This window comes from Trachurus japonicus, chromosome 20, assembly GCF_045865225.1.
Source record: "Trachurus japonicus isolate A0001 chromosome 20, Traja_1.0".
NCBI lineage: Eukaryota > Metazoa > Chordata > Actinopteri > Carangiformes > Carangidae > Trachurus > Trachurus japonicus.
In genome coordinates, this window is record NC_140926.1 from 24786284 (window position 1) to 24811835 (window position 25552).

Consider the following 25552-nt stretch of genomic DNA (forward strand, 5'->3'; position numbering starts at 1 on the left):
TCAACAAATAACTTAAAATATCTAAATTCTAACTGTTTAAGACGAGGGCTGCCATGTTTTGATGTTGTTGTGACGTCAAATATGATACCTGAGTTTTCGACCTGTAATTTCCGAGTTTGACGCCGTTCAATTCATTTTTTACAACTCTGAGCTCGTTTTTTTCCGACTTCCGAGTTGTCTTGAACGCAGCATAATTCCAGGGAGAATGGAGGCTCTCTGCCTTCCACCTAGCGTCTCTTGCACCCCATAACCCATAATCTCTTGTTTATGACGGATAAGACTACACAAATATACACATGGTAACATGGTAGATGATAAATAACGTTATCCACCGCTCTATTGCGTTCTGGCTTTGTTAAAAACAAATGCACATGGAGGAGAGGAGAGGAGGGTTAGAGACACAGAGGAGAAGAGTTCCCCTTTAAAACTAAAAGTAGTATATTGATAAATTATTATTTTTGGTGGAATAAGCCTTTATGGCCATTTTTGAGATCTGGGATGATTGTGGTCTTGACATCAACTCCCTTTAACATGCGTTCCTCAAACGGCAGCCTCCAGGTCTGCAGGAACATTCTCATGTGTTCAAATCAGTTTTCAGGCCACAACACTTCATGGTGCAGCCTGTGGTTTAGGTGGTGACTCTGGTTCAAACACCAACTGGTTTCTACTGGTTCTCACCTGCAGCTGTAACAACTGAGAGGAGAAGTAACAGATGAGTGAGACACTGAGTTGGTGAAGGAGCTGATCTGAGAGCAGCTCTGAACGTGACCTCACGGTGATCTGTCATCACAAAAATGTTTCCTGACAGTTTCTGAGATCAGCTTTCAATGACCTAGTTACTGTACACACACACACACACACACACACACACACGCGCACGCGCACACACACACACACACACACACACACACACAGAAACCAGGGGTTGAGTGGTTTCTTGGTTCTGGTCTACAGTTGATGTTCTTCTAACCTGAAGCTCTGGTCCTGAACCTTCTGAATCAAACACACATAGTCCACCAGAGTCCACCTGGACTCAGCCTGTCCCTCAGGGATCAGCAGGTTTGTTGGACGACAGACAGATTAAAACAGATTACAGTAGAGTTTTAAGTAGAAACCCAAACACAACCGTCATCAGTTGGATCTAATCCTCTGACACGTGCTGCTGACCTGTGGTCAGGGTCAGGATTAGGAGGCTGGGAGCTGCTGGATGGTGGAGGAGACTGAAGACACTTCACGTCTCTCTGACAGACACTGAAACCGCCTGAGTCTTATAAACACCTGAGGTGAGGCGGTTAAACATGTGGAGCAGCTGGACGGAGAAACAGGAACACATCGTCATCCTCCCTCTGTCTCTCTCTACAAAACACAACCTGGTCTCAGTGACCTGATGAAACAAAGATCATTCATCCTCCTGCTCATCACACAACCTTCCTTTGATTGATGTTGCCAGGGTGACGTTCTGATTGACAGGTTTCACATGCTTCATGCAGCTCTGAGCTGCAACTTATCATTCTGTTCACTATTGATTCATCTGATCAATTATTAAAATAATGTCTGCGGTGCCGTCTTCAAATACCTCCATTGGTCCAACTATCAGTCCAGAGTGAAAACACAAACACAAACAACCTGGAGACAACACAGTTCGGCTTTAATTATTCAACACTTTGCCAGTTTGTCAATCAGCCTACACTAATCAACTGATTGATTTCAGCTCTATCAATTCCATCATTTATACCACTTATCTAGACATGGGGGGGTTGGAGCCAGTTCCAGCTAACTATAGGGTGAGGGCCAATCAGGAATCAAACCAAGAACCTTCCAGCCCAGAGGAGAGGGTGCTAACCACTGGACCACCAGACCCACCACCGGAGGTCAAAAGCTTTTCTGTTTGAAAAATGGTTTAAATGCAGCTGCACGTATTCTCACTGGTACCAAGAAATATCAACACATCACACCCGTTCTTAAATCTTTGCACTGGTTACCCGTTAGAACAAGAATGGATTTCAGAATACTACTCCTGGTTTATAAAGCACTACATGGCCCTGCACCTCAGTACATCACAGACATGCTCATCACTTACACCAACAGGCAGTGGCAACTTACACCCGATCCAAAGAAGGGGAGGCAGCTTTTAGTGTTTATGCCCAACGAAAATGGAACACCTTGTCAATTGATTTCTAATTGATTTTTATATAACTGTTCTTACTGTAACTATGTATACTTGTTGTGAAGCACATTGAGTCTGCCTTGTGCATGAAATGCGCTTTATAAATAAAGTTTAATTGAATTGAATTAAATAATTCATCAAGCTAATTTTGTCAGTATAAAAATCCATTAGGATCCTCAGCAGTGAACTGATGTGACCTGGACCAGGTCCTGACAGTAAGAGATGCTGTTCAGTTTTTATGATGTTTTTATTTTGTGTAGCTCCTCAGACAAACATTTATATAACGTTAATATAATAAATCCTGAGTGGATCATAAATAAAAGTTTAATGATTCATGAAAGACGAATCATAAAGTGGTTTATGGCTCTGACAGTTTACTGCTTCAGGATCAGCTGATAGCAGCTGGAGTGACTGTGAGAAAATCCTTCCTCTCTTTGTGCGACACTAACAACACAACACAACACAACACAACTGTCCCGTCAGTGTCTCCACCTCTGCTGCGCTGCAGCTTCATCCAGCCGACATCACAGTCCAGTCACAAGATCACACACTGACCCTCAGTCCACAAGGAACACACAGTACGGCCACTTCCCATGACTGAGTGTGTGTGTGTGTGTCCTCATGCTTCACTCTCGCCTTGTCATCACACTGGTGTGTGGGTGAGAGTCAGATGAATTGATGCTGACGACTGAACTACCTGAGTGCTGCTGTGTGATGGGGAAAGTTCTAATCTCAGTTCAAATCTCCTGTGTGTTTAATGTAACCAACACCACACACACACACACACACACACACACACACACACACACACACACACACACACACACACACACACACACACACACACACACACACACACACACACACACACACTCTGCTGTCTTAAAGATACAAGATAACTTTATTTGCCACATACAGGAGTCACAGAGTAACATGCAGTGAAATGTCTCCTGGTTGCTCCTACCTGGCCTTATGAATAGAATGAATCAGATAAAAATGAATAAAATAAAACTACCGTAATATGATGTAAATAGTAAATATAATCTAAACAATGCAATCAGAAATGAAAATATGTGCAAGAGTGTGTTTATGTGTGTGTCAGGCTGAGTCCTGGTGGTGTGATGAGTGGCCACGTTGAGTCCAGTCTAATCTGCCCTACAAAGGTAAAGTGCAGTATCTGCATTTTTTGTTGTTGTTGACCAATCAAAAGTGTGGCATATTCTCTTCAGTCTGGTAGAATTTGATATTGGTACTGCTGAAATTTCCAGAGTTATTGGGCTTTTTATTTTGCTGTCCATCCAAAAAAGCACTGTGAAACCAAGGCAAAGTGCAGTATCTGCAAAGAGTACTGTACTCCCTACATTCTAGAATTTACCCTATAATTCCATTGGAGTAAAACCAAGGCAAAGTGCCGTATCTGCAATAAAACGGTCAGAATTGGTCAGAAAGACAAACTACAAAATACATTTAATTCAGACCACCTTTATCTAATCAGTTATAGACTTGGTAGTTATTCATAATTTGATTTAAACCTGACAATGAAAAACACAAAAAGCTGTTTTTCTCAGTTCAGCATTTTTACAGATACTGCACTTTGCCGTTGTACTGTAGGGCAGACAGAGAGAAGCTACAAGGCAGCAGAGTGTGTGTGGTTATGATGAAGATGAAGATGAAGATGGCACTTGTGAGTAAAATGTGTGTGTCAGGTTGACAGCTCTGACAGTACTGAGTGGTGCTGGTGCCAGTCATGAGCCCACACACATTCACCTCCACCTGTTACCACGGCTACCACTTTGACACCATCAGTCCTGAGGCTCATGAAGCTTCCAGCAGATGCTGAAGGTGATTTTAAAGATGCCTCTAGATGTATATACAGGTATGTACATATATATATCTTTTTTTCCCCGCAGAACACATCAACAATGCATATCAGCATACATCATTAAGTAGGCTAGTGGTCTGAGCTATATGGGAAAAAATGAATAAGCAAAATTCAGGTCAAGTAGCCTAGAAAATTAAAAGAAAAGAATAAAACATGATAAAAAAAAAAAAAAACAAGAACAAAGAAGAACAAAAGGGGAGAACAACAACCTATCAATAAATCAAGAAATATCTGGATCATTTCACAGATCCTTAGGCAGCTAATCCATTAGAGGCTGCCATGTCCATCCTTTTAATCTGGCACTTACTCTCTAGAAATGTCTTTGTACCACTGAGTTACAATGTGATGTTTCTCATTGATCTAAATAACATTTTCTGTCCAAAAATAAGAGTTTATTCAAAGAAAGTTGGTCCAGATCTGAGCTCTGTTCTGTGAGGGGAAAAAAGCTTCATGGCAAGCTGCAGAGAAGTCAGTTACTCACCGGCATGTGGAGTCTGGGCGGCCTCCTCTTCTTCTTCCTGCTCTTCTCCTCCTCCTCCTCCTTCCTCTCTACGCTGCTTCTCATGTCCCGTCACAGATCAGGATCCAGATCCAGATCCAGATCCAGATCCCCTGGGCTCAACCAGTGGATCGTCTCCAACTGTCCACACTCAGGTCCACGCTGCCTCTGACACAGCACTGCTGCAGTACTGACACAGCACTACTGTAGTCCTGCTGCTCTGGTAGCCTACTGATCTGAGGTCTGGAAAACTCCCAACACCTCAGTATAGTGTGGCCTGGTTTTGTTGTAGTGTTGTATAATCTGGGCTTTACTTAACTCTCTTACAGGCATCACAGCACATCACTGATGAGTAAAGTTGCAGGGCATTTAAAAAGAGGCCGCTGCAGACACACACTAACACACACTGAGATCCTAGTCTACATACTGAAGAGGCTTTATTGTGAAAAGCCAGGCGGAGGTGAGCTGTCCGGAGCGGCAGCAGCTGTCCGTCAGGCTGGAGGCTGGAGCATCGATGTTCCTCTGTCCGGCCGGTCCTACCCGCTCCAACCCGCTCCAACCCGCTCCGTGGATCTGGATTTTCCGGTGGATGTTAGCGACCGAACCCGGAGGCTCCGGCCTGGTACCGGGACACCGAGGAGAAGAAGCTGAACAGAGAGCTGTGTGTGTGGAGGGGAGAGAGTTCTGAGAGGAGGAGGAGGAGGGAAGCGGCGCTGCCGAGAAGAGTCGGACACGAATTAGCGCTGTGGTGCTGAGGAGAGAGAATACTACTGTTACTATGACTACTGCTGCTATCTCTCTTTCTGCTGCCAAAGATTCACACACACTAGTAAAAAGTGTTGTGAGCGGGGATTTAAAGGAGCTGCTCTCAAGGTCAGTGAGGGACGGTGAGGCCTCATGTTTGTGGTGGAGGGGTCCAAAGGTCAGAGAGGTGGGCTGGGCTGGGCTGGGCTGGGGGGGTTGTATCCACTGAGTGCTTAGGAAAAAAAAAGCCTATATAGTGGAGAAAGGTTATGTTTTTCCACATTTACACAGAAACAAACACCCTCTCTCCCATTCCTTTCCAACAGTTTGCTTAAAGGGTTGGTTCACCCAAAATTCAAATTTCAAATTTCACTCATTATCTACTCACCCTCATGTCAACTAAGAGCTGTGAGAATTTTCAGAGTCCTCCGTTCCTTCTCTGAGTTACGGGGGGTCCGCGCAGCAGTATTTGTCAATGTATAATGGTTGTCAATGGATACCAACTTTCTTCGTCCAAAAAGACACACCAAAAAACATCCAAATACCTCCATAGTGCTCGTCTGTAATGTCCCTCTTGTATTGAAGCCCCGACATGAGAAATTGTTCCGAAAAAAATTACATAAGTCTATATTTTAAGCTTGTTTGTAGCAGAAGCTCCCAGTGTCTCGGTTTACTGCTCTTCCTGTGTCCGCCGGTCAGTGCAAATCACGCGAGATGACCGGCGGAACAAATTCAAAAAGAGAGACATTACAGACGAGCACTATGGAGGTATTTGGATGTTTTTTGGTGTGTCTTTTTGGACGAAGAAAGTTGGTATCCATTGACAACCAGTATATGGACAAATACTGCTGCGTGGACCCCCCTGTAACTCAGAGAAGGGATGGAGGACTCTGAAAATTCTCACAGCTCTTAGTCGACATGAGGGTGAGTAGATAATGAGTGAAATTTGAATTTTGGGTGAACTATCCCTTTAAAATGCTGAGGAAAAAAATGGAGGGGAATAACAGCCTTAAGTGCTGGGAAGCTGAATAGATAAGATAAAAATAAAGATATACAATAATAATCTCTCCTATAGCAGCTTGAAAGTCAGAGCAGGGGTGAAGATAGGAGCCAAAGTGACAACAACAGAACACCTTATGTCAAAGTGATAACTCATCTGTGTCCTTCACTTTTCATACAAACCTTTGCCCTGTAAAGACTTGGCATGAACCTCGGCATTCTTGTTCCTGAGACAGAGTTCATGTTCACAGCTGTGGTGTCAGGCAGAAAAAAGTAGACTATAAAATATTCAAAGATGAAAGTTCCCATGTCTCCCCCTCTCTGGTGTGTATGAAGCAGAGTTATAGGATCAGAGAATGAAATGACTAAAACGGGAATATTGTTCCTCTCTAACAACAAAGACATTGCTTTCAGTCCTTCTATCTTCCTTTCTAATTGAGACTCTCTTGATTTCAGCATTGTTTAGATGAAGGTTGGCAGTGCTGGACACTAAGTGTTATTAAACTGCATCCCTCTGTAGTTGTCAGTCACATTGGTTCAGAGATAATCCAGCTCCACCTGGTTTAGGTCTGAGGCTCCTGTGGCTCCCAGTCCTCTGTAACGTCTTCTACACCTCCAACAAACCGCTTCATGTCACTGGTAAAAGCTCATTTAGTCCTGAACACTCACCACAGGTCTGAGACCGACCAGAAGACTTGAGAACCCTTACCACCTGCAAATGATGCTTTCTCCATATCTTCCGACCAATCAGAAACCATTTCCTGTGGCTGCTTCACAATAAAAGCCTGTTGAGTGTTCTACTGTGAAGCAGTGAATGAGTCCAGCTGTGATACAGCTGCAGGAGAGTGAGCGGCAGATCACAGGCTACACACACACACACACTTCAACCTCATTGAGTCATTTAACAGAGACATTCTACAGACACACTATGAAGAGCTGCTTCATTGTTCAAGATGTAAAATATTTTATTTTCTGTAAATGATTCTAAATCAGATTCCACATTTATCCCAAAAACAAACATCATCATCACACTCTGTTTACGTCCGATAATAAAAAACAAAACAGCAAAAACAAGGCTTAATGTCGTGTATCTGTACACGTCCTGATAAAACCTCATATGTACATGGCAGCAGGACTCAACTCCACAACACAAAGTGACACGACGGAGCAAAACAAACAAAACAAAACAGAAAAAAAAAAAATTAAAAAAAATCGCACACAGATACCTGCAGCCGAAAAAACAAAACAAAAAACAAAAGAAACTGAAGTCAGATGAAGGCCGCAGTGAAACCTGCCCGACTGTTCACAGTCTTTATCCAATCAGAATGCACCGCCGGGACAGGAAACAGAAACAGTGAAACTTTATAATGCAAACAGAGAGCGCTCTGATTGGCAGGTGATGAAGGTGAGGATGAGGATTTTTATGGTAGCTCACGGTGGAGTGATTTCTAAACTCTGTTTGTTTTCTTAATTTATGGTACAGATATTTACACGCTGCAACTCCAGACCTTGAACTAACCGTGGACTTAGAAAATAGCTTCATTCAGTAATAAATACAAAAACATCTCTTATTTTACAGGAAATTAACAAAATGCAGGGAGGAGGAAGAGGAAGAAAGCGACTCATGGAATCAAGTATGTTTCTCTGGAAATTTTTTTAAATTAGTTTTCTGTTTTTTTAGTGCAAGTTAATTAATAAACCTCCCTTTGACAACACATCCAGTTATTTCAGTGGCGATTACACTCACATTTACATCTATGCTCATTTACACAAAATATACACACAGAGGACCAGCCTCTTCATTAGCCCCGCCCCCTCACCTGCCAATCGCTCACCTGACCATATTTGTCCTTCCCCACTCTGATATATAAGCTCCCTCACCTGTCATACCTCCATCATTATTATCTCTCTGACCAAACTAGCATTGATCAGTTTTATTTGAATTTCTTCTGATATGAAGTTGGGCCCCGCCCACAGAAGCGGGCGATCGACAGCCAGCTTCAGCACCGAGATATGAGAGAGAGCTGCCAGTGTGTGTGTGCACCAGTGCACGTTCAGTTCATCCATTTGCGGCAGTTGACGGCTCCACAGTGACACGGGATCTTGTGTTGGTCGTCCTCCAGGTCGAACTTGTAGTCGTAGGACAGCTGGTGGAGAGATGGAGAGATGGAGAGATGGAGAGGGATCAGTCAGATGGAGGAGAGACTTTGAGAACATGAGTGATCAGACAAAACAGATTTCTCTTATTTTTAATGGGATTCAAATTAAACTGTTGAGACATCCGGAAATAACACAATCATTAAAAAAAAAAAAAAGATCATCAGAGAGTCTGACCAACAAATGTTTGATGGTACCAGACTGTGGCTTCAATTTCCACTTTTAGCTCTGCTGATTGGCATTCTCAAGTCTTTGGAAATCTTTTTATCTCCTTTTTCTGTTTTATAAAGTTGAACAACCTCCTCCCTCAGGACTTTTGACAGTTCTTTGCTTTCCCCACGGCTCAGAATCCAGCAAAGTCAGTGCAGCAATGGATGGAATGTGCAGGTGTTTGTCAAGAGCCCAGAATCTCATTGACTTTTTATACACAGACACTAATTACAAGCATCAGGTTCCAGGCATGGACAGTTCCCCTGAGTAGACATTTAGACCAGTCTGTGTCAGTCTGTGTGTAGATTATCAAGGTAAAACTCTGAGGGTATGTAAACTTTTGATCAGGAGCCATTTTGGTGTTTGCACTTATCATTAGGATTCAAAGAGATCAAACAAAGTTGTGTGATGAAAAGTGGCTTCACCCAGCCACTAACTCTGAATAAAAAAAGTTTTGTTGCATTATCAATTACATTTTCTGAAATGTAGCCAGTATTTCACACATTCTGCCAGGGTATGTAAACATTTGAGCACAACTGTATCAGACCATGTTAAAGAGGCAACAGCTAAATGCAGCTGAACAGAGACCGTGCTCCATGTCAACCTGCTGCAGGACCTGAGACCTGCAGCAGGACCTGAGACCTGCTGCAGGACCTGAGACCTGCAGGACCTGAGACCTGCTGCAGGACCAGAGGCTGGAACACAACCAGGCTGAGTTCATTCCCTCACTCCCTCTCCCCTACATCATGTATATGATCTAGTGACTACATCATGTACACGATGTAGGGAACGACGGGAGGAGAATTCGGACACTACACGGTCATTTTCTGAACGTGGTTGCGTCAGCTGATGCGCCAGGTGTTGCTGTGACGGAAACAGACACGCTGAGAATCATGGAAACAAACCGGACACAAAAATAAAATAAGAAAAACCGGACACTTGGGGGAACATTTGAGGATGTGATTCTGTGTGGTTGTGTTTCTGGGACAATAAACTGTTGAAATATCGGAAGTTTGGTTTGGTCAACTACTGTTGTGTGTCCCGACCGTGAGCCGTAACGGCTCTGTGGCTATTAGCTTGGCTCGTAAGATCGTATTTACTACATATTCTACTACGGTTTCTTTATTAGATTGATTTAATGCTGCCTGTTAATGTTGGGATGCTGCTGCCCAACTCCTGCTGCTCAGGCAAACGGAGTGAAGGCAAATACGTCTGAGGAGTTTACTGGTAAATAACCTAAAGAAATCACAGCTAACATGCTAATTAGCTTCCTCTTCTTCTCTGGCAAAACACGACCGCATTGCATTGTGGGATCCGGGAGTAGAAAGTAGTGTACATCGCTTGTTCACTCAATTTTGCGGTGCATTGTGGGTATTGTGTCGTCTACTATATAGTGGATGAAATTAATCACGGAGAATTCGAACAACACTACAAACTGGTGAACACACTATATAGTTAGTGCACTACATCCGTGATGGGGGAGATTTACAACACAGCCTGTGAGTGAGTGAGCGGTTGTGAGCGGTTGTGAGCGGTACCTCTTCTCCTCTCTGGATGCGTCTGCAGGAGCTGATGATGATCTTGTTCTCCTTCTCCACAGTCACCACCTCTGTGATGCAGTTGGGAGCACACGAGTGGTTGATGTACCTGAGGATCACACACACAGTGTTCACCTACAGCTCAAACACTGCTCCATGAACAACAATGATACCCAGACCGGTCTGGACCGGTCTGAGCCAGCCTGCTGATGAAGACCAGTGAGTGAAGTGAATGTCAGAACCGGTCTGAGCTGGTCTCACCTGGCAGGTCCTCCAGTGATGGTGGCGTCGATCACGAAGTCGTTGTCGATCCGAAACATGTACACACCACGGTTCTACACACAAATACAGATAAATCAGTGTAATGTGTTGGAGGTTATGATCCTGTAGACTACATGATGTGTGTGTGTGTGTGTGTGTGTGTGCTACCTGTGACTCATACAGCCTCTCCTTGCGATTGGCCACTTCACTCCTGATGATGGTACCGATGTACTCGATGACCATGGTGCATTTCTCAATGTCTCTGGCAGCGTACAGACCCAGACCCTACACACACACACACACACACACACACACACAGTCAGTGAGCTGTCCGTCAGTGGGAGCCTGTGTTGAGCCGGTCCTGGTTCTGGTCCTGGTCCTCACCTGGATGCGGGAGCGGGCCAGGTAGACGTTGGTCTTCCACTCGGCCTTCATGCGTCTGTACTGCGCGGACTTGGAGTGGCGTCCCTGGTGAGCTCCGGCCACCGTCTCCCCTGGAGACAGGGAGATGACACCGGGGATCAAACCCACGATGGAGCCCACTGAGCCCTGACAGCGGGGGGCCACGCTGGTCAGCAGGTTGGGTCTGCAGGGAGAGAGAGAGTTAGTGAGGAGATGGAGAGCAGCAGGATGATCAGTGTGAAGGCCGTTAAACACAGAGTCTGGTTTTTCGTCCCAAATTGCTGCACCTTAAAAAAAAAAAAAAATGGACCTTGTGTTGTGTCGATCATGTTTATACATTGAGTCTGAAACGTTCGTCCATCATTAAAATTTTCAGAACAGGTTCAATTTTATACATTTTTCGCAGTGATCATGATCATCTCAGGAGTGGATGGACACAAGATTTTCTTTTTCCTTTTTTATTCTCGACAAGTGAGACGACCACAACGTCATCCTCACTGCATCAAGACTTCTGTCTCCCTTTCTGAAGTTTGGAACAGAAAATAAAAACGTATGCAAATAAAACGCATCGGACTCAGTGTGCAAGTTGTCTGTGTGTAATGATTTGTTGGATGATGGATTAAAAAAAAAACGGATACGAAAAAAACAGTAAGTGTGCAAGGACCTTAACTGTAACCTCCCTGAGCTGGTGTATGAGAACACATCCCTAAACATCCACTTCACTTCACTTCACAGGAGCAAGAGAAGCATCAACAAGCTGAACAGAGTGTTTCATATCTTCTATCCTGTCTTCATGGCTCAGACTCCACCTGCTGGTCTGAGGGAAGATTTCACTCCCTCCTCTGGTCCTGTCTGGTGATGCAGGCCAGTTCAGCCTGTCAGTAACAGACTGGTTCAGCTCCTGTCTCTTCAAGGCCACTAGTATACCCATGATGCCGTGCGCATGATTTTATTCTCTCTGCAAATCAGCCTGGAAATCATGGACCCAATTTTCCCCTCAACGAGGGAGCCAATCACAGAACAGGGGAGGGGGCAGCAAGACGATGACAACACACCGAAGCTACTTTGTTGATAGCTTATTGATCCAACATGGCAGCAGACGCTTTACCTACCTAGTGTTAGAAAGTGTCTTAAGTAGTTTAGACCACAAGTTTATTTTGAAAAAAGAGCAACGTTTAGCGAGCAGATTTCTGTCACTCTACATTTGTCATCAGGTATGATTGATATGATTGGCTATAAGCTACGTACGTACAGACGCATTTGATAGACTTTTGTAGCGCCCAATAAAAAAACAGCACTGGGCTTTTGTAAACCACGCCTCAAATACGAAGAAATGAACGGGTGGTTTTCAGACCCAATCTCAATCTACTGTTGTTGTGGCCTTGTAGCCTGGCTAACACCAGACCTCATCATCATTTTTTCCTGTTCTTAAATATGTCTGAACCAAACTGACTCAAAAAAAACTAACTGTTGTGATGTTCCATGGTTGTTTTCCCTGGTTAGACTCCTCCTCCTTCCAGGTAAGATTGCTGGCCAATGCCAGAACAGCTGGTGCCAACGTGTTTCTTCTTCTTACAACTTACCATGGGAACACAAACGACCCAAGAGCGTGTTGACTGACTTGAAGTATATATGATATATGAATATATACCGGTAGTAATAGTTTTATATATGAAGTATAAAACTAAGATGAGGATGAGAACACCTTAGGCAAGACCGAGGCTGCAGCTGGCTCCTGGACTCAGTCAACAGACAGATGACAGACTGTTAGGACTGATCTATGATCAGCTGAGACGGTGACGTTACCTCTTGGTCTGAACGGCTTTGGGCTCAGAGCGGGCCGAGCCTGTTGGGTTGAAGGCCAGAGGCCACTCCATCAGAGGGTTCCTGCCGTACCGAAAGGTGTACCGATCACAGGCCTCCACACCTGGCAACTACACACACACACACGGGTCAGTCTGAATTTGCATTTAGTACCTGAATGTGTGTGTGTGTGTGTGTGTGTGTGTTTTACGTACAGACTCTATGATCCTCATGACGGCAGATGAGGTCAGACCAAACAGATCTTCTCCTTTGAGGTAAACTGGGAAGAGCTTCAGAGTCCCGTTGGAGGATCTCATCTGTGATATTGGTTCTAGTACCTGGTCCCACACCGCTGCAACACACACACAAACACACTGATCAGCATTTACTCCAATACTGCATTTACATTTATATGTTATTTATATGTTTTATATGCTGCTTCATTCTTCAACTCATCATCAGGGCCTGAGCACTGAGGTGACATGGACCCAGAGGATCATCAGATTGTCTAAACTGACCCAAAACTTCTTCACAGAAGTCCTTGCTTTTAAAGTTGAGGAAAATTAATCAAATTTGGTAAACACACTGTTACTTATAATGATTACTGTGCACACTTCACAAACCTTTACAGGTTTCCTTTCAGAAATTGCCAACTCAACAAGACTGGAAAAAGGATGATTTACAAAGAGATGGTTTTACTGGTGATGGAAAATGTATGTAATGTATCAAATATAAGTGTTAAATTCTGTGATGAGTTATACAAGTCTGATGCAGATATAGATGAAAACACCCAACAGAATCTATAATTATGAGGATAATTCCACAACATAATACACACCAGTAATACTGAGTTCAATGACTAAAGTCCTCCCTGTTTTTACCTTTAGGTGATTGTCCGGTCAGTATGAGGTCATCGTATCCTTTCTCCACTACCTTCACTTTAAACAGCGGCTGACCCTCCTCATCCTCGATGTAGCACATGTACTTGCAGCGCCTGGAGTGAGACACCAAAATAATGTTTTTATTTATTATAAATGATGATTAGATGTGTGTGTAAGGTGTTAAACTGTCTAATAATAAATAAGGTAACCAAATTAATTTGATCTGTCAGAGAAAATGTTATTCATAGGTCTTGAGGGAACTACATAGGGTGTGTGGTCTGAGGCAGTGAGAGTTTACTTGTTGCTCTGGCGCATGCTCCAATAGATGCGGTTGGCGTGGTAACCGACAGGGAAGATGGCGGCCTTGTTGTGGAAGGCCTTCATCTGCTGAGGGAGGAGCCTGCCGATGGCGCGGAACAGCAGGCTGCCGATGCGGAAGGTGTGCTGGCGCTCGCTGCGCTGCACCACGGCGGCGATCTGTCGCGCCTCGTCCCGCTGCACGTACACGCGGCGGAACACGGCGAAGCAGCGCAGCTCCGAGTCGTACGGGTCACAGGCCACCATGGCCATGGGGTCAGGGGTCGGCCCCGGGGTGGAGGACGGGGAGCCGCTGGAAGACCTGTCCCCACTCAGAGACACCGTTCTGGGCTTATGGAGGTGACAGAGCATCGTCTTGTCCTGGAGGGACACAGATGGTGAGAGGGACGTTTTAACGTGTGTGTGAAGTCATTTAGAGTTAGTTACTTTTTTCCCCTTCTTTTTTATTGTGAAATACAAGGAACAACACAGTGGACATACATCGATGTATACACAAGATGAACAAGGTGTGTGTGTGTAATCCAGGTATAATATATAATGGTTTTAATAGTGATAGCAGTAATAAAGAAAGAAATTAATGAATAATAATAGTATAATAATAATATCGGTCATAATAATAATAACAGTATTAATGGTATTAAAAATAACAGTTGTGACAGCATTAGCTAGACAGCAATAATAACAGAAATAACAGTGGTGATAATAACAGTAATAATTCTAAAACTGAGAAAGAAAAATAAGAACGTGGTTGGAAATTTTGAATGGAAAGAAAGAAAGAAAGAAAGAAAGAAAGAAAGAAAGAAAGAAAGAAAGAAAGAAAGAAAGAAAGAAAGAAAGAAAGAAAGAAAGAAAGAAAATAAAATGGGGTCATTTTGTCACATTGACAGAATGCATCGAGTCCATCTGATCGGCAGGGCATTGGCCTGTGGTGGCCACACGTAGTTACCTTGAAGAAGGTGCAGTGAGCTTGCAGTGCGCAGGTGAAGTGGTAGGTGTTGGTGCAGCGGAGGCGGTTGCAGCCACACGTGGCTCCGGTGTGTTGACAGTGAGCGCAGCGCAGAGTCAGGCCTCGTCTCAGAGCCAGCTCCACGTTGATGAGGGCGCCGGCCTGAGTCTCGTACACCTCGCTGGACCACAGAGCACAGTTCAGGTGGACCTAAGACACAGAGACACAGACGGATGATTATCTCGGGCTCTGCTGGTCCTGACTAGCAGCAAAGAGACTCTGGACTCTGGTCCAGACCTGAGGTCGGCGTACTCACCCACAGATCCAGGTCCAGGTTCAGCAGTCTGGCTGGTCCGTCCGTCCGTCCGTCTCCCTGCTGGTGACAGAAGCAGCACTTCCTCTGGTCTTTGGGTAATGGCTCGGGACGAAGACACACCCCTAACTTCTTCAATAGTATGTCCACTTCCTCATCCGTTGGCATGGCAACAGCCTCGTTAGGGATGCAAGGACCCCTGGATAGAAAGAAAGAGTGATAATGCTAACTTGCTAAGCAGCTAAGTGTGATGTTTAACAACTAAAGACGTCATTGTGATGCTAACCGGCTAAAGGTGATGCTAATGCTCCAGCGTCTCCAGCGGCAGCTCTTCATCTTCTTCACAGGCCGAGACAGGTCGTCCCCACCTGGGACCGCACGGGGGCGGGGCTTCAGCTTCACCTTCACCTGTAAACCAGTCAACCAATCATCACCCAGCTGTTCAAATATCACTCTTTCATCATTCAGTCAGTAGCTGGGTTTCTGTTATCCAGTTATTACCAGACTTAGACCGGTCAAAATGTCGGTGAAAATATTCCCTATTATTATTCCACAATTTGAAATATACTAAAATAGGCTATTTCCACATGTCATTTTATTTTAAAAAGAAAAGAAAGAATCTTATTTTTATGAATGTGTAGGCCAGGCCTATGTGGAATGAAACTTTTTATTTTTTCATGCGGAACTAAACTTGTCGCATTATTTAATCTGACAAAGCTGCACGGTGCAGTACAACAACAATAGTGAGAGAGGTCGGACATATCGAAACAAAACAAATGTTAAAAACTATTTTATTCTGAGACTGAGCAATCTGAAATCACAGAGACTGAGTTAGTAAGTACACATGTTGGTAGAACAAACAATTTTGTTGTTGTTGTTGTGCGTGACGTACAGCTGCCGATATGAGAAGAGTTTTTTTAATTGCTGGTTTCTTTGGTGTGAAATGTTCTCACTACATACACAACTTTTTTCCCTGTTCATCAACTGATCTGTGGGGATCAGGCATCATCAACGATCCGTTGCACCACTAAAAAGATTATAAACTGACAAGCCTTGATATCATTCTTATATAGTCTGCAGATCAGTTTTCATTTTAGGCTCAATAAATTCAGATCATATTTGACCGGAACTGTAAATTGAAAACCTGGTGCGAAGCCACACCCACCTTCAGGCTGTCCATACGGGGCCGAGCCTCCATGGTGATGGCGGCGGCAGGGGGGAAGGAGAGCGCTGGTAGGGAGGAGGAGGAGGAGGAGGAGGTGGGGGGTGGTGAGGGGGGGATTTGGGGGAGGGAGTGTACGGCGATGGAGGACATGTTGTTGCTGTAGTGGTGCTGCACTACGGGGGGAGGAGGCAGGGCGGGGACCACTGCCTGAGGATGAACAAGAGGACAGACATTATGTCATCAACTGGTCAAGACAGACGGACGTCCTCTGTCTACAAGACATACATCTCCATCATGTGCTCTCACCTTGTTTCCATGGTTTCTGCTCTGGAGGTCAGATGTGTATAGAGAAGAGCAGTTTGGACTGCAGAACACCAGGCTGGATCCTGGTCTAGACTGTCCCTCCTGTAACACACACACACACACACACACACACACACACACACACACACACACACACACACACACACACACACACACACACACACACACACACACACACACACACACACACACACACACACACACACACACACACACACACACACACACACACACACACACACACACACACAGAGTGACTTCCTGTCCGAGCCTGTGGTATCATAGTTTCACCTTATCTTAAAGGACGATTCTGGGCAAATTCAACCTGGAGCTAATAGTTCCCTAATATTTTAGGTCTAAAAGAATGAAACTGAAGATTTTCTTTTGAATTGCTCCTGTGTCAGCTTTCTTGAAGTGAACAAACCCCTTGGTGTATGTTTGAAGCCATATGACACTGTCTGGGATGTAAACACAGACAGAACTACTGCAGAACAGGAGATTTTAAAAAGAAAATCTTCAGATTCATTCTTTGAGAACTAAAATATAAGGAAACTATAGCTCCAGGTCGCATTTGCCTGAAATCGTCCTTGAAGAGTGGGCTGTTGAGTCTCACCTGTTTCAGTTCTTTGATGATGCGGACTTCATTTCCCAGCAGCACCTTGCAGTGGCTGCAACACTGAGGCCTGGTGGTGGCAGCAGTGGGGCCACCATGTTGGCTGTAGTCCATCCTGACACCTGGCAGGAAAACACAAACACACAGGTTGGAGTGAGTTGTTGTATCTCCAACACACAGAGGAGGCAACAGAAGAACAGAGGAGTGTGTACAGACCGGTGTGTCCTGCAGCAGCTGCTGGTCTCTGCTGTCTGCTGCCTGCTGCACCCTGCACACACAATCATCATCATCAGCCACCAGTTTCTAACAGAGGTGTCAGCTCTTCTTTCTCTCTCTCTACAATGTCTTTGAATATGTCTGGAAGAACATGAGCTCAAACCTGTGGCAGTGGAACTCGTACTCCAGCCAGCAGGGCCAGAGAGCTGCGCTCGGGGCCGGCCAGCTGGCTCAGCTGGTAGTCCACAGGGACAGGGACACGCAGCAGCTCGGCCACCGCCGCCATCACGCCTGCAACGTTCTGGAAACACACAAGCATCGTCAGGAGGGAGGGGCCGCTTATGACTCAACATAGTAGGCTTTTAGCTGCAATACAGACCTATTGTACATATACGAGTCCTGTTTACATGTTTTAATCACATACATTTACTTTTCCTTTCACTTAAAATCAATATGACAATAATATATTTCCATCACTAATATGACTATAAATAAGCCTTCTACTTCGTGCTTACCTGAGCTGCCACGGGGTTCAGGGTTATTGCTATGGTAACCAGGTCAGTGTTAGAGCAGGAGGGAGGACCCTGATGGTTAGGCTCCACCTTCACTTCCTGTTTCACGGCAGTCCCTGGACACACACACAACCAAAAATATGTTTTTAATTCTTGCAGCACATCAACAGAAAAAGAAATTCTGCTGCATTCACACTGATCCCAGGTCAGTTTTCCACTGCTGGTCCCACAAAAAAACATCTCAACAACCGCATCTGGAGCCCTGTGATGCTCCCTCCCTATGACTGACCTTTTCCCCAGGCACAGGGTATGATGGGGATGGGGGGCGAGGGGCAGGGCGACGGCACCTCCACTTTGATGAAGGAGAGGTCGGGGTACCTGCTGACCTCCATGTCCGCCACGCTCTCCGGAGAGGACGATGGGACGAAGCCGTCTGGGCTCTCACACCCAGAAGACTCCTGGTCCCTAAGAGGAAAACACACGGGGAAGACCAGTCAGTGGAACCGAAAAAAACTGTTTATGTCTTCTGAATATTCTAATGATTTCCCCTTCAACAGTTGGATTTCAGATAATAATCCTGTAAAATTCAATATTCATGTGTCCAATTAAACTGTTCCTCATCATCCTCATGATGAAAAACTGAAAAATAAACCCTCACTGTGAAGCTCCACATGGATATTGTACCTGAGGCCATGGTTTTAGTTATCAGTTCAATGCTCTATATCTATGTATACATCTAATTTGTTTTGTGTATGTTATTTGGAACATTTCCAACACAATTTGACCTTTGAGTCCTCAGGGTGTTGTGGGCGGGGTTTACCTGAGTTCCTCCTGGTTGTTGTGGGGTGGTGTCGGTAGGGAGGCGGGGACGTCCACCGTCTTGGAGGCTTGGTTTAAAGCCAGAAGATCCTCTCCTTTCTGCTTTAGACCTGGTACAGTTTTCACAGACAAAATGACTCCTGTTGCATCCGGTCCCAGGAGGAGGGAGAGTCCAGGATGAGAAGATGAACAAAAAAAATGCTGTTAGCGGCTTTCAGACATATTTCTTTCCAACTAACTGTCCCAAAGTTCCATTTACTTGTAACCTCAATAGTAGCAGGATAAGTAGTGTTCGATCCTATACACAACACACAGTGCTGCAATGACTATCAGGTGATCAGAGTGTGTGTTTCTACTGCTTTTATTGATACTGCTTATCAGAGTGGTATTTTAAAGGTGCTCTTGACGATGCTTTTTAAGGAAGAAAAAAAAACTAAGAACATGAATTGCTTTATTATGGAACATTTAATTATATTTCTTTTTTCTTGCTTCAAATAAAAAAGATCAAGCATGATAGTAATAATGATGAATGAACATTAATGGGAAGTCAAAACTCGTCTGTGTGTCTCCACATGTGGACACAAGAAGAGCATCACAGCAGGAGCTCCAGAGGCTTTGTGTTGTCTTACCCTCATGCTCAGTGATCTCCTTCCTGGCCAGCTCCTCCGTCGTGGCAAAGCCGTTAACCAGCTTCTGCCTGGCGACAGGCGGGGGTGTGGGGGGCAGGGAGGCAGGAGGTGTGGGTGGGTTACTGAGGTTATTCTGCTGGAGGAGAGAAAGAGAGATTTTAAATGACAAAAAAAGGCATAGCAGACAGTTAAAATGCAGTTAACAGGATAAATACTGTATTGCACCAGTAATGCAGTTCTATGGTAGTACTGCAGAGGGAGTAGAAGTACGTGTATGTGGCAGTGAAGCAGTAGTACCTTGTATATGAGCTGGGAGTAGTAGTCAGTGACTCCGTCCAGGCAGCCGTTACCAAAGGAGCCGGTCAGTCTGGAGTCTCTGCCCAGCACCGAGCTGCCGTACGGGGGGAACAGACTCAGATCCACCCTCAGAACCGGCTCCATGAGGGGCAGCACCGACAGCTGGGTGGAGGGGGGGATCCATAATCAGTACAGATAACTACCCGTCAATAATGTTGATTTTAGACTGGATGGGGGCGGTTGGTGTACCTGTCTGAGGATGAGTGGGTCAGAGGAGGGGGAGGAGTGGAGTGTCTTCTCCTCCTCGTCCTTCTTCCTCCTCTTACACTTGGGAGGAGCTCGGTCCTTTTCAGGCCGGGCCGGTCTCTTACAGCGCTGAGTCTTCTTCTTGCCAGAGGGGTCCAGCTGGTCTGGACCCAGACTTTCCATCATGACCTAGAGGACCACACAGGGGACAATGTTAACCCTTTAACTATTGTGAACTGAGATGTTTTCAGTGGAATGCTGTTGTTGTTACAAGTTATAGAGCAGGGGTGTCAAACCCATTTTAGTTCAGGGGCCACATACAGCACAGCCTTTCTCACACAGACACACATACACACACAGCTCTGTTCGCAGACAGAGAGGGGGCTAATCATTCACACTCATTCACAAATCCAATGATAGTGTTCAGTCTTCAGTGTCTTGCCCAAGGACACTTGGGCTGCTTTTTTGCTACAAAATAAAGCTGTTAATGTCCTCAATTCATCATCCTGTTCACAGTAGTAACACTGGCTGTGTGCAGCGCCCCCTGCAGTGCCCCCTCCCCCTGCCTGTATTTTGTTGTGCACGTGGACGTTTATGGGAGAAGAGCGAGAGAGTCTTTGTTTTCTCTCCAGCCAATGACGAAGCTCAGGTGAAGCTACTGCAGCAGAGTAGGAGGCTCAGGGGTAGCTAGCTGCACTAGTTGTCTCTGATGCTAACGAGTGCTAGCACGTCTCTCTCTCAGCAGCAGCAGTCAGGACCGCAAAGAAAAATAGTCTGAGTGAAGCGCTGGAGCCGCGGCCCGACAACAACTAAAGCCTCGACTGGTAACAAGTATGAGGGCCGTTGTAGTGAGCTAGCTCAACGCTAACTTTGGCTAGCGGTGGTGGTTAGCATCCACCGCTAATACCGTCTTCCCAGCACACCACAACGGCCCTCCTGCTCGTTACAGCATAACACGGAGGCTCCCGTTGTTGGTGATGGTCGGCCCTGACAACGGCTGCTGTCAGGGGCAGGAGGCTACACAGGTTAGCCAGAGAGGAGGGGCCGAGCTTCAATGTTTTGTTTACAAACTGCAACAAACAAAACTCCAGACTCCACCTTTACTCTAATTTTGTTACTTCATTCTGATAAAGGAAAAGTTATTTATAAGCTAGGTGCCTTTCTGAAGAGCATCCTTCCTTTGTTTAAGTGATATTTTATTATATAGATTTATTTTTCCTCCAGTTGTCAGTTGGAAAGCATGTACAGCCTTGCTACTTGATTACTGACACTGTCTAATGTTTGTGCTCCGTACCAATGTACGGTACTTGGTTGTGCATTAAATAAAAAGTGAAAGTGAAGTATTCATTACATGTTGTTTAGTTGGTTAGATGTTATTGTAGTGGTTTTGTCATCTGACAGCTGGTCACAAAAACAAAAACCCCTTCTCACCATGTTGCTATGGGAACCAGGCCTATCCTCCTCCTCGGACCGGACGCTCTCATTGGACAGCTGGCGGCGGGCGGTGTGTGTGGCCTGGCCGGTGGGTGATGGCGTGGAGGTGGGGGAGGATTTGTCTTTCAGCAGGTGTCTGAGCAGCTCCTTCCCCCCGTCTCCGTCTTTACTCCCCCCCTGGAGGGGTGAGAATCTCTCGCCCCCGGTCTCCTCCATCTTCACTGAGTGACCTCCGCAGGCTCCTGCCTCCTCCCACTCCTCCTGCAGGGAAGATGGAGGCACAAAATCAAACCCTGCACCACCAAAACAGAAATCAGTCAAACTATTGATTATAGATCTACCGACCTTGACCTCCAGTCGAGCTGCAGACAGGTAGCCTCTCTGCTGGGCCGCACAGCTGACCGACAGCTGCCTCTCCAACTCCGATGATGGCGCCAGACTGGAAAAGACATCTGACTGATCCAGGCTGCCCCGGGTGGGTGTGGAGCAGGACGTGTCGGAGACCGCTGGGGTGGACGGGGCTGTGATGTCATCAGAGTGGGAGGACAAGGGCGTCCTGGCTCTGGCGTCGTCGCCGTCCTTCTTCCTGCTCCTCCTCTTCTTTGGTTTGTCGTCGGGGATGATGTCAGAGTAGAGCTGCATGAGGGAGGCCTGACCTCCGGAGGAGGAGCAGGGGAACGAGGGGGTGAGGGGCGTCGACGGTGAGGAAGAGGAGGAGTCATGTCCGAAACGGTGACCCTGACCCTCGGGATGGGAGGGGGCAAATCCTGCAGGGCCTAAAACAGCAGGGCGTATCTGGACTTGGGCTGAGGGCCCAGCAGGACCCGGGAGCCTCAGTCTGGTTTGGAGTTTGGAAGCATCCATTGGGGGTCCGTGTTCAGGCAGGACCCGGCCTCGCTCAGGCTGGGGGAGAGCTCCGGGGTGCAGCGGTCCTGAGAAGCCCTGATGGAGGCCCACCTGCTGAGGAAATGGCGCCCCCACCTGGCCCTGGTGCTGGAGGGGAGGTCTGGGGGCAGGGGGGGACTGAAGGAAGTCCTGGGGCAGCTCGGAGCTGAAGAAAGGCATCTGTGATAGACCGTCCCCCCCTGGGGCAGGTGCTGGCCCTGTGGGACCTCCAGGCGCAGAGGCCCGGACCGCAGCTGGAGGCATGGCTGGGACTCCGGCCCTGGGGCCCATGGGGCCCATGGGGCCCATGGGGGCTCCCAGCAGGCCTTGCTGCTCCAGCTCCAGCCTCTGCTTGAGGAGCCGCTGTCGCTCCACCTGAGGGCAGAGGAGGGACAGAGTAACAGCCGCGTCTGTGCCGGTGGTTGCCATGGTGAGGCCGGTGGGAAGCTTTACCTCCTGCATGAGCTGCACCCTCTGCCTCTCCTGCTGCTCCCTCAGCCTCTCCCTCCGCTCCCGCTCCTGGAAGCCTTCACTGAACGGGTTGTTGTCGTCAAACTTCACCTGCAGGGGAGGGAGACAGATTCTCTCCAGTTTCATTTGAAATTAACTGACATTGAAATTGATTGATTGATTGATTGATTGATTGATTGACAAACTATTCATTGTGAATCACTAGTACAGAATAGAAAACCATGATCAGGCTGATACTCATGCACTGTGCCTTGCTTTCCTGATGACGTTACTTGAAGCTGAGTTAAAGCTCAATAAGCTTTTGATAGTCATTAGCAGGGATGCTCCGATAAAATTTTATTTCATTTCATCTATTGAAATATTTTACATATGTTTTGATCCATCAAACGGAACTAACTTGTGCTGCCATATATTGGTTATATTGGTTTGTTCCTGATGGAGCATGTAATGTTTAATTAAGTTACGTGTTACTCAAATAAAAAGTTGTTTGTGGTACTTAGTATTTATTTATTTCAGTACAAATGGTTTTACTTCTTCAAGTGGTGCACAAGGCTAGATCCTAAATACAGGACATAGAGGATTATTATTCTCCCGATTTCTGTGATCATATATCAGTTCGGATAGGAGCATCCCTGGTCATTAGTGTGAAAATGAATTTTCTTTATGCGACAAGCTGACAGATCTACAACTATGTTGAGAGCTGTGAACATATGAATTTAAGAGTATATTGTTGTAACATCAATAACAATTTCTCTCCAGGTGAGTTACTGTACCTGAGGTAACTCTCCTGCTGCTCCGTTGGGCCCCCCAGCCCCAGCAGGGCCCCTGGGGCCCATGTTGAAGCCTGGTGTTGGAGGAGCGAGGTTAGGCACCATGACCTGGGGCGTCTGGTTGTGTGGGGAAGCCTGGGGGGCGGTGGGCAAGGTGGGGGCCATCTGACGTGGCATCCTCTGTCCCATTACCCCTGGAGCTCCCGGCCCCGCCGTCCAACCTGGAGGGACGTTGGGCACCAGGCCCGGGGTGGGGCCACCCGGGTGGGGATGCATGGGCGACATGGGCTGGGGCAGCGGGGGCTGGGGGATGGGGGGCGCCCCTGCCGGCAGCATGGGGGAAGCAGCTGGTGGTTGTTGCTGCTGCAGAGCTCTCTGCTGCTGCTGCTTGGACTGGTAGTCCTCAATCAGCTCCGCGTGGTCCTTCTGCTGCTTCCGGATCTGGACACAAACATCACACAGTCAGTCAGCTATAAAGCCTGAATTGATTGATTGATTGATTGATTGATTGATTGATTGATTGATTGATTGATTGATTGATTGATTGATTGATTGATTGATTGATTGATTGATTGATTGATTGATTGATTGATTGATTGATTGATTGATCGATCTATTCATCCGTTTCTTTTTTCCTCTCTGTCTAGCTCTAACTTCCTGTTCAGCTTCATCATTTTCATATAAGATCTTCATGAATACTAATTTTCTGTGTGAAGTTGTGTTCATGTTTCAGGCCCAGAGGTTCTAGTTGAGTCCCAGGTGTTAGTGTACCTGTTCTAGCTGTTTCTGGACCGTCCCCTGCTGCTCGGTGATGTAGCGGAGCTGGGCCACGTCCTCCTCTGCGAAGGCTCGGCCCGCCTTTTTGGCCGTCCTCTGCTTGGCTGACAGCGCTTTCTTAGACTTGCGATGGGCGGCGATCTGGTCCTCCAGGAGGCGCTGCTGCATCTGCAGGAGCTGCTGCGTCTCCCCCAACCACTCCTCATACTGACGCCGCTGAGACTCATCTGCGGAAAACATGAGGTTTCACTTCCTGTGGGTTATGAGGGGTTAGGGAGGAGCCAGGGTGGGCTCGAGCTCACTGAGTTATTCCATCACAATTAGTCTGGAGCCGAGCAAGGTCTGTATGAAATCAATACCTGAAGCTTTAAGTCTCAACCTGGAAGACTTTCATTTAAACGCTGAGTCACTGTTTATCAATAACTGAGTAACATGATTGGCGTATTCACACCTGGTTCGTTTGGAGCAGTTGCTTCCGAAACAGGGAGCGCTTCACCTCAAATATCAGTTTGTTTGGTCATATGTAAACACAGCAATTACGCCCGAATGTGGAACAAAACAAGTGGGCCGAGATCACTCGCTTCTATTTGAGCCCTGGAGCGGTTTGTTTGCAGTGACAACGTAATCGACAGAGCAACCGACACAGCACACAACATGCTGCTGGTCTTCAATGGTTCTCAACGACCAGACTTTTTTTGGAGGGCTGTATTCGGATCAGATTTCAGGCCCGTTGAGACCTTTCCCGGGTAACCTCCTCCTCCTCCTTCCAGGTAAAATTTCTGACCAATAAGAGAACAGTTGGTTCGCGCATGGCATTTGTTTACAACTTTGGACTGCTTGGAACTGTTACCCTGTGAACACAAACTACCCAAAAAAAGAATGCAACAGTTGTATCGGTTTAGTTGCTGAATTGGAACAAAGCAAACGAACCACAGGTGTAAACATGCTCTTAGATTCCATGTTGACGCCTCATACTGCTGCAGTCAAGCTATCCACTACAGGAAAAATAAGTTTGCTCAGTGATCAAGAACTTCTGAGTGAGATGTTTTAGTCTACAGGTGCAATGGATCAATAACCTCACGGATCGGATCGTTTCACGGTTTTGAGTCTTTTTAAATTCCCCGTTCATTGTTCCCACACTACACGCACAGCTTTTTTTCTTCCATCAACCAATCCGAATGGTTCATGGATCGTCAATGATCCCTTGCACCACTACTTTGGGTCTCTAGTCTTCTTTCTCCCAATTATTCTTTTACAAAGCTTTAACTTTGAAT

General features: G+C 46.2%; 1 protein-coding gene across 1 annotated transcript in view; it reads right to left on the reverse strand.

The window, feature by feature from the left end:
• Positions 1 to 7235: 7235 nt before the first annotated feature.
• LOC146966985 (histone-lysine N-methyltransferase 2C-like) overlaps positions 7236 to 25552 on the reverse strand; it is a 93970-nt gene continuing 75653 nt past the window's right edge. The window contains exons 53-80 of the mRNA XM_085763577.1: positions 24273 to 24505; positions 23515 to 23942; positions 22714 to 22843; positions 21721 to 22635; positions 21373 to 21636; positions 19945 to 20130; positions 19696 to 19857; positions 19399 to 19534; positions 18771 to 18909; positions 18240 to 18415; positions 17954 to 18066; positions 17602 to 17739; positions 17439 to 17490; positions 17223 to 17344; positions 16592 to 16690; positions 16286 to 16492; positions 15407 to 15528; positions 15124 to 15319; positions 14808 to 15017; positions 13842 to 14221; positions 13544 to 13656; positions 12878 to 13014; positions 12666 to 12793; positions 10842 to 11043; positions 10626 to 10742; positions 10458 to 10531; positions 10197 to 10305; positions 7236 to 8438 (exon numbers count right to left, since the gene is read on the reverse strand). Coding sequence (XP_085619703.1) covers positions 8346 to 8438; positions 10197 to 10305; positions 10458 to 10531; positions 10626 to 10742; positions 10842 to 11043; positions 12666 to 12793; positions 12878 to 13014; positions 13544 to 13656; positions 13842 to 14221; positions 14808 to 15017; positions 15124 to 15319; positions 15407 to 15528; positions 16286 to 16492; positions 16592 to 16690; positions 17223 to 17344; positions 17439 to 17490; positions 17602 to 17739; positions 17954 to 18066; positions 18240 to 18415; positions 18771 to 18909; positions 19399 to 19534; positions 19696 to 19857; positions 19945 to 20130; positions 21373 to 21636; positions 21721 to 22635; positions 22714 to 22843; positions 23515 to 23942; positions 24273 to 24505 — 5381 coding nt within the window. The 3' untranslated portion in view covers positions 7236 to 8345. The remainder of the gene's footprint in view (positions 8439 to 10196; positions 10306 to 10457; positions 10532 to 10625; positions 10743 to 10841; positions 11044 to 12665; positions 12794 to 12877; positions 13015 to 13543; positions 13657 to 13841; positions 14222 to 14807; positions 15018 to 15123; positions 15320 to 15406; positions 15529 to 16285; positions 16493 to 16591; positions 16691 to 17222; positions 17345 to 17438; positions 17491 to 17601; positions 17740 to 17953; positions 18067 to 18239; positions 18416 to 18770; positions 18910 to 19398; positions 19535 to 19695; positions 19858 to 19944; positions 20131 to 21372; positions 21637 to 21720; positions 22636 to 22713; positions 22844 to 23514; positions 23943 to 24272; positions 24506 to 25552) is intronic.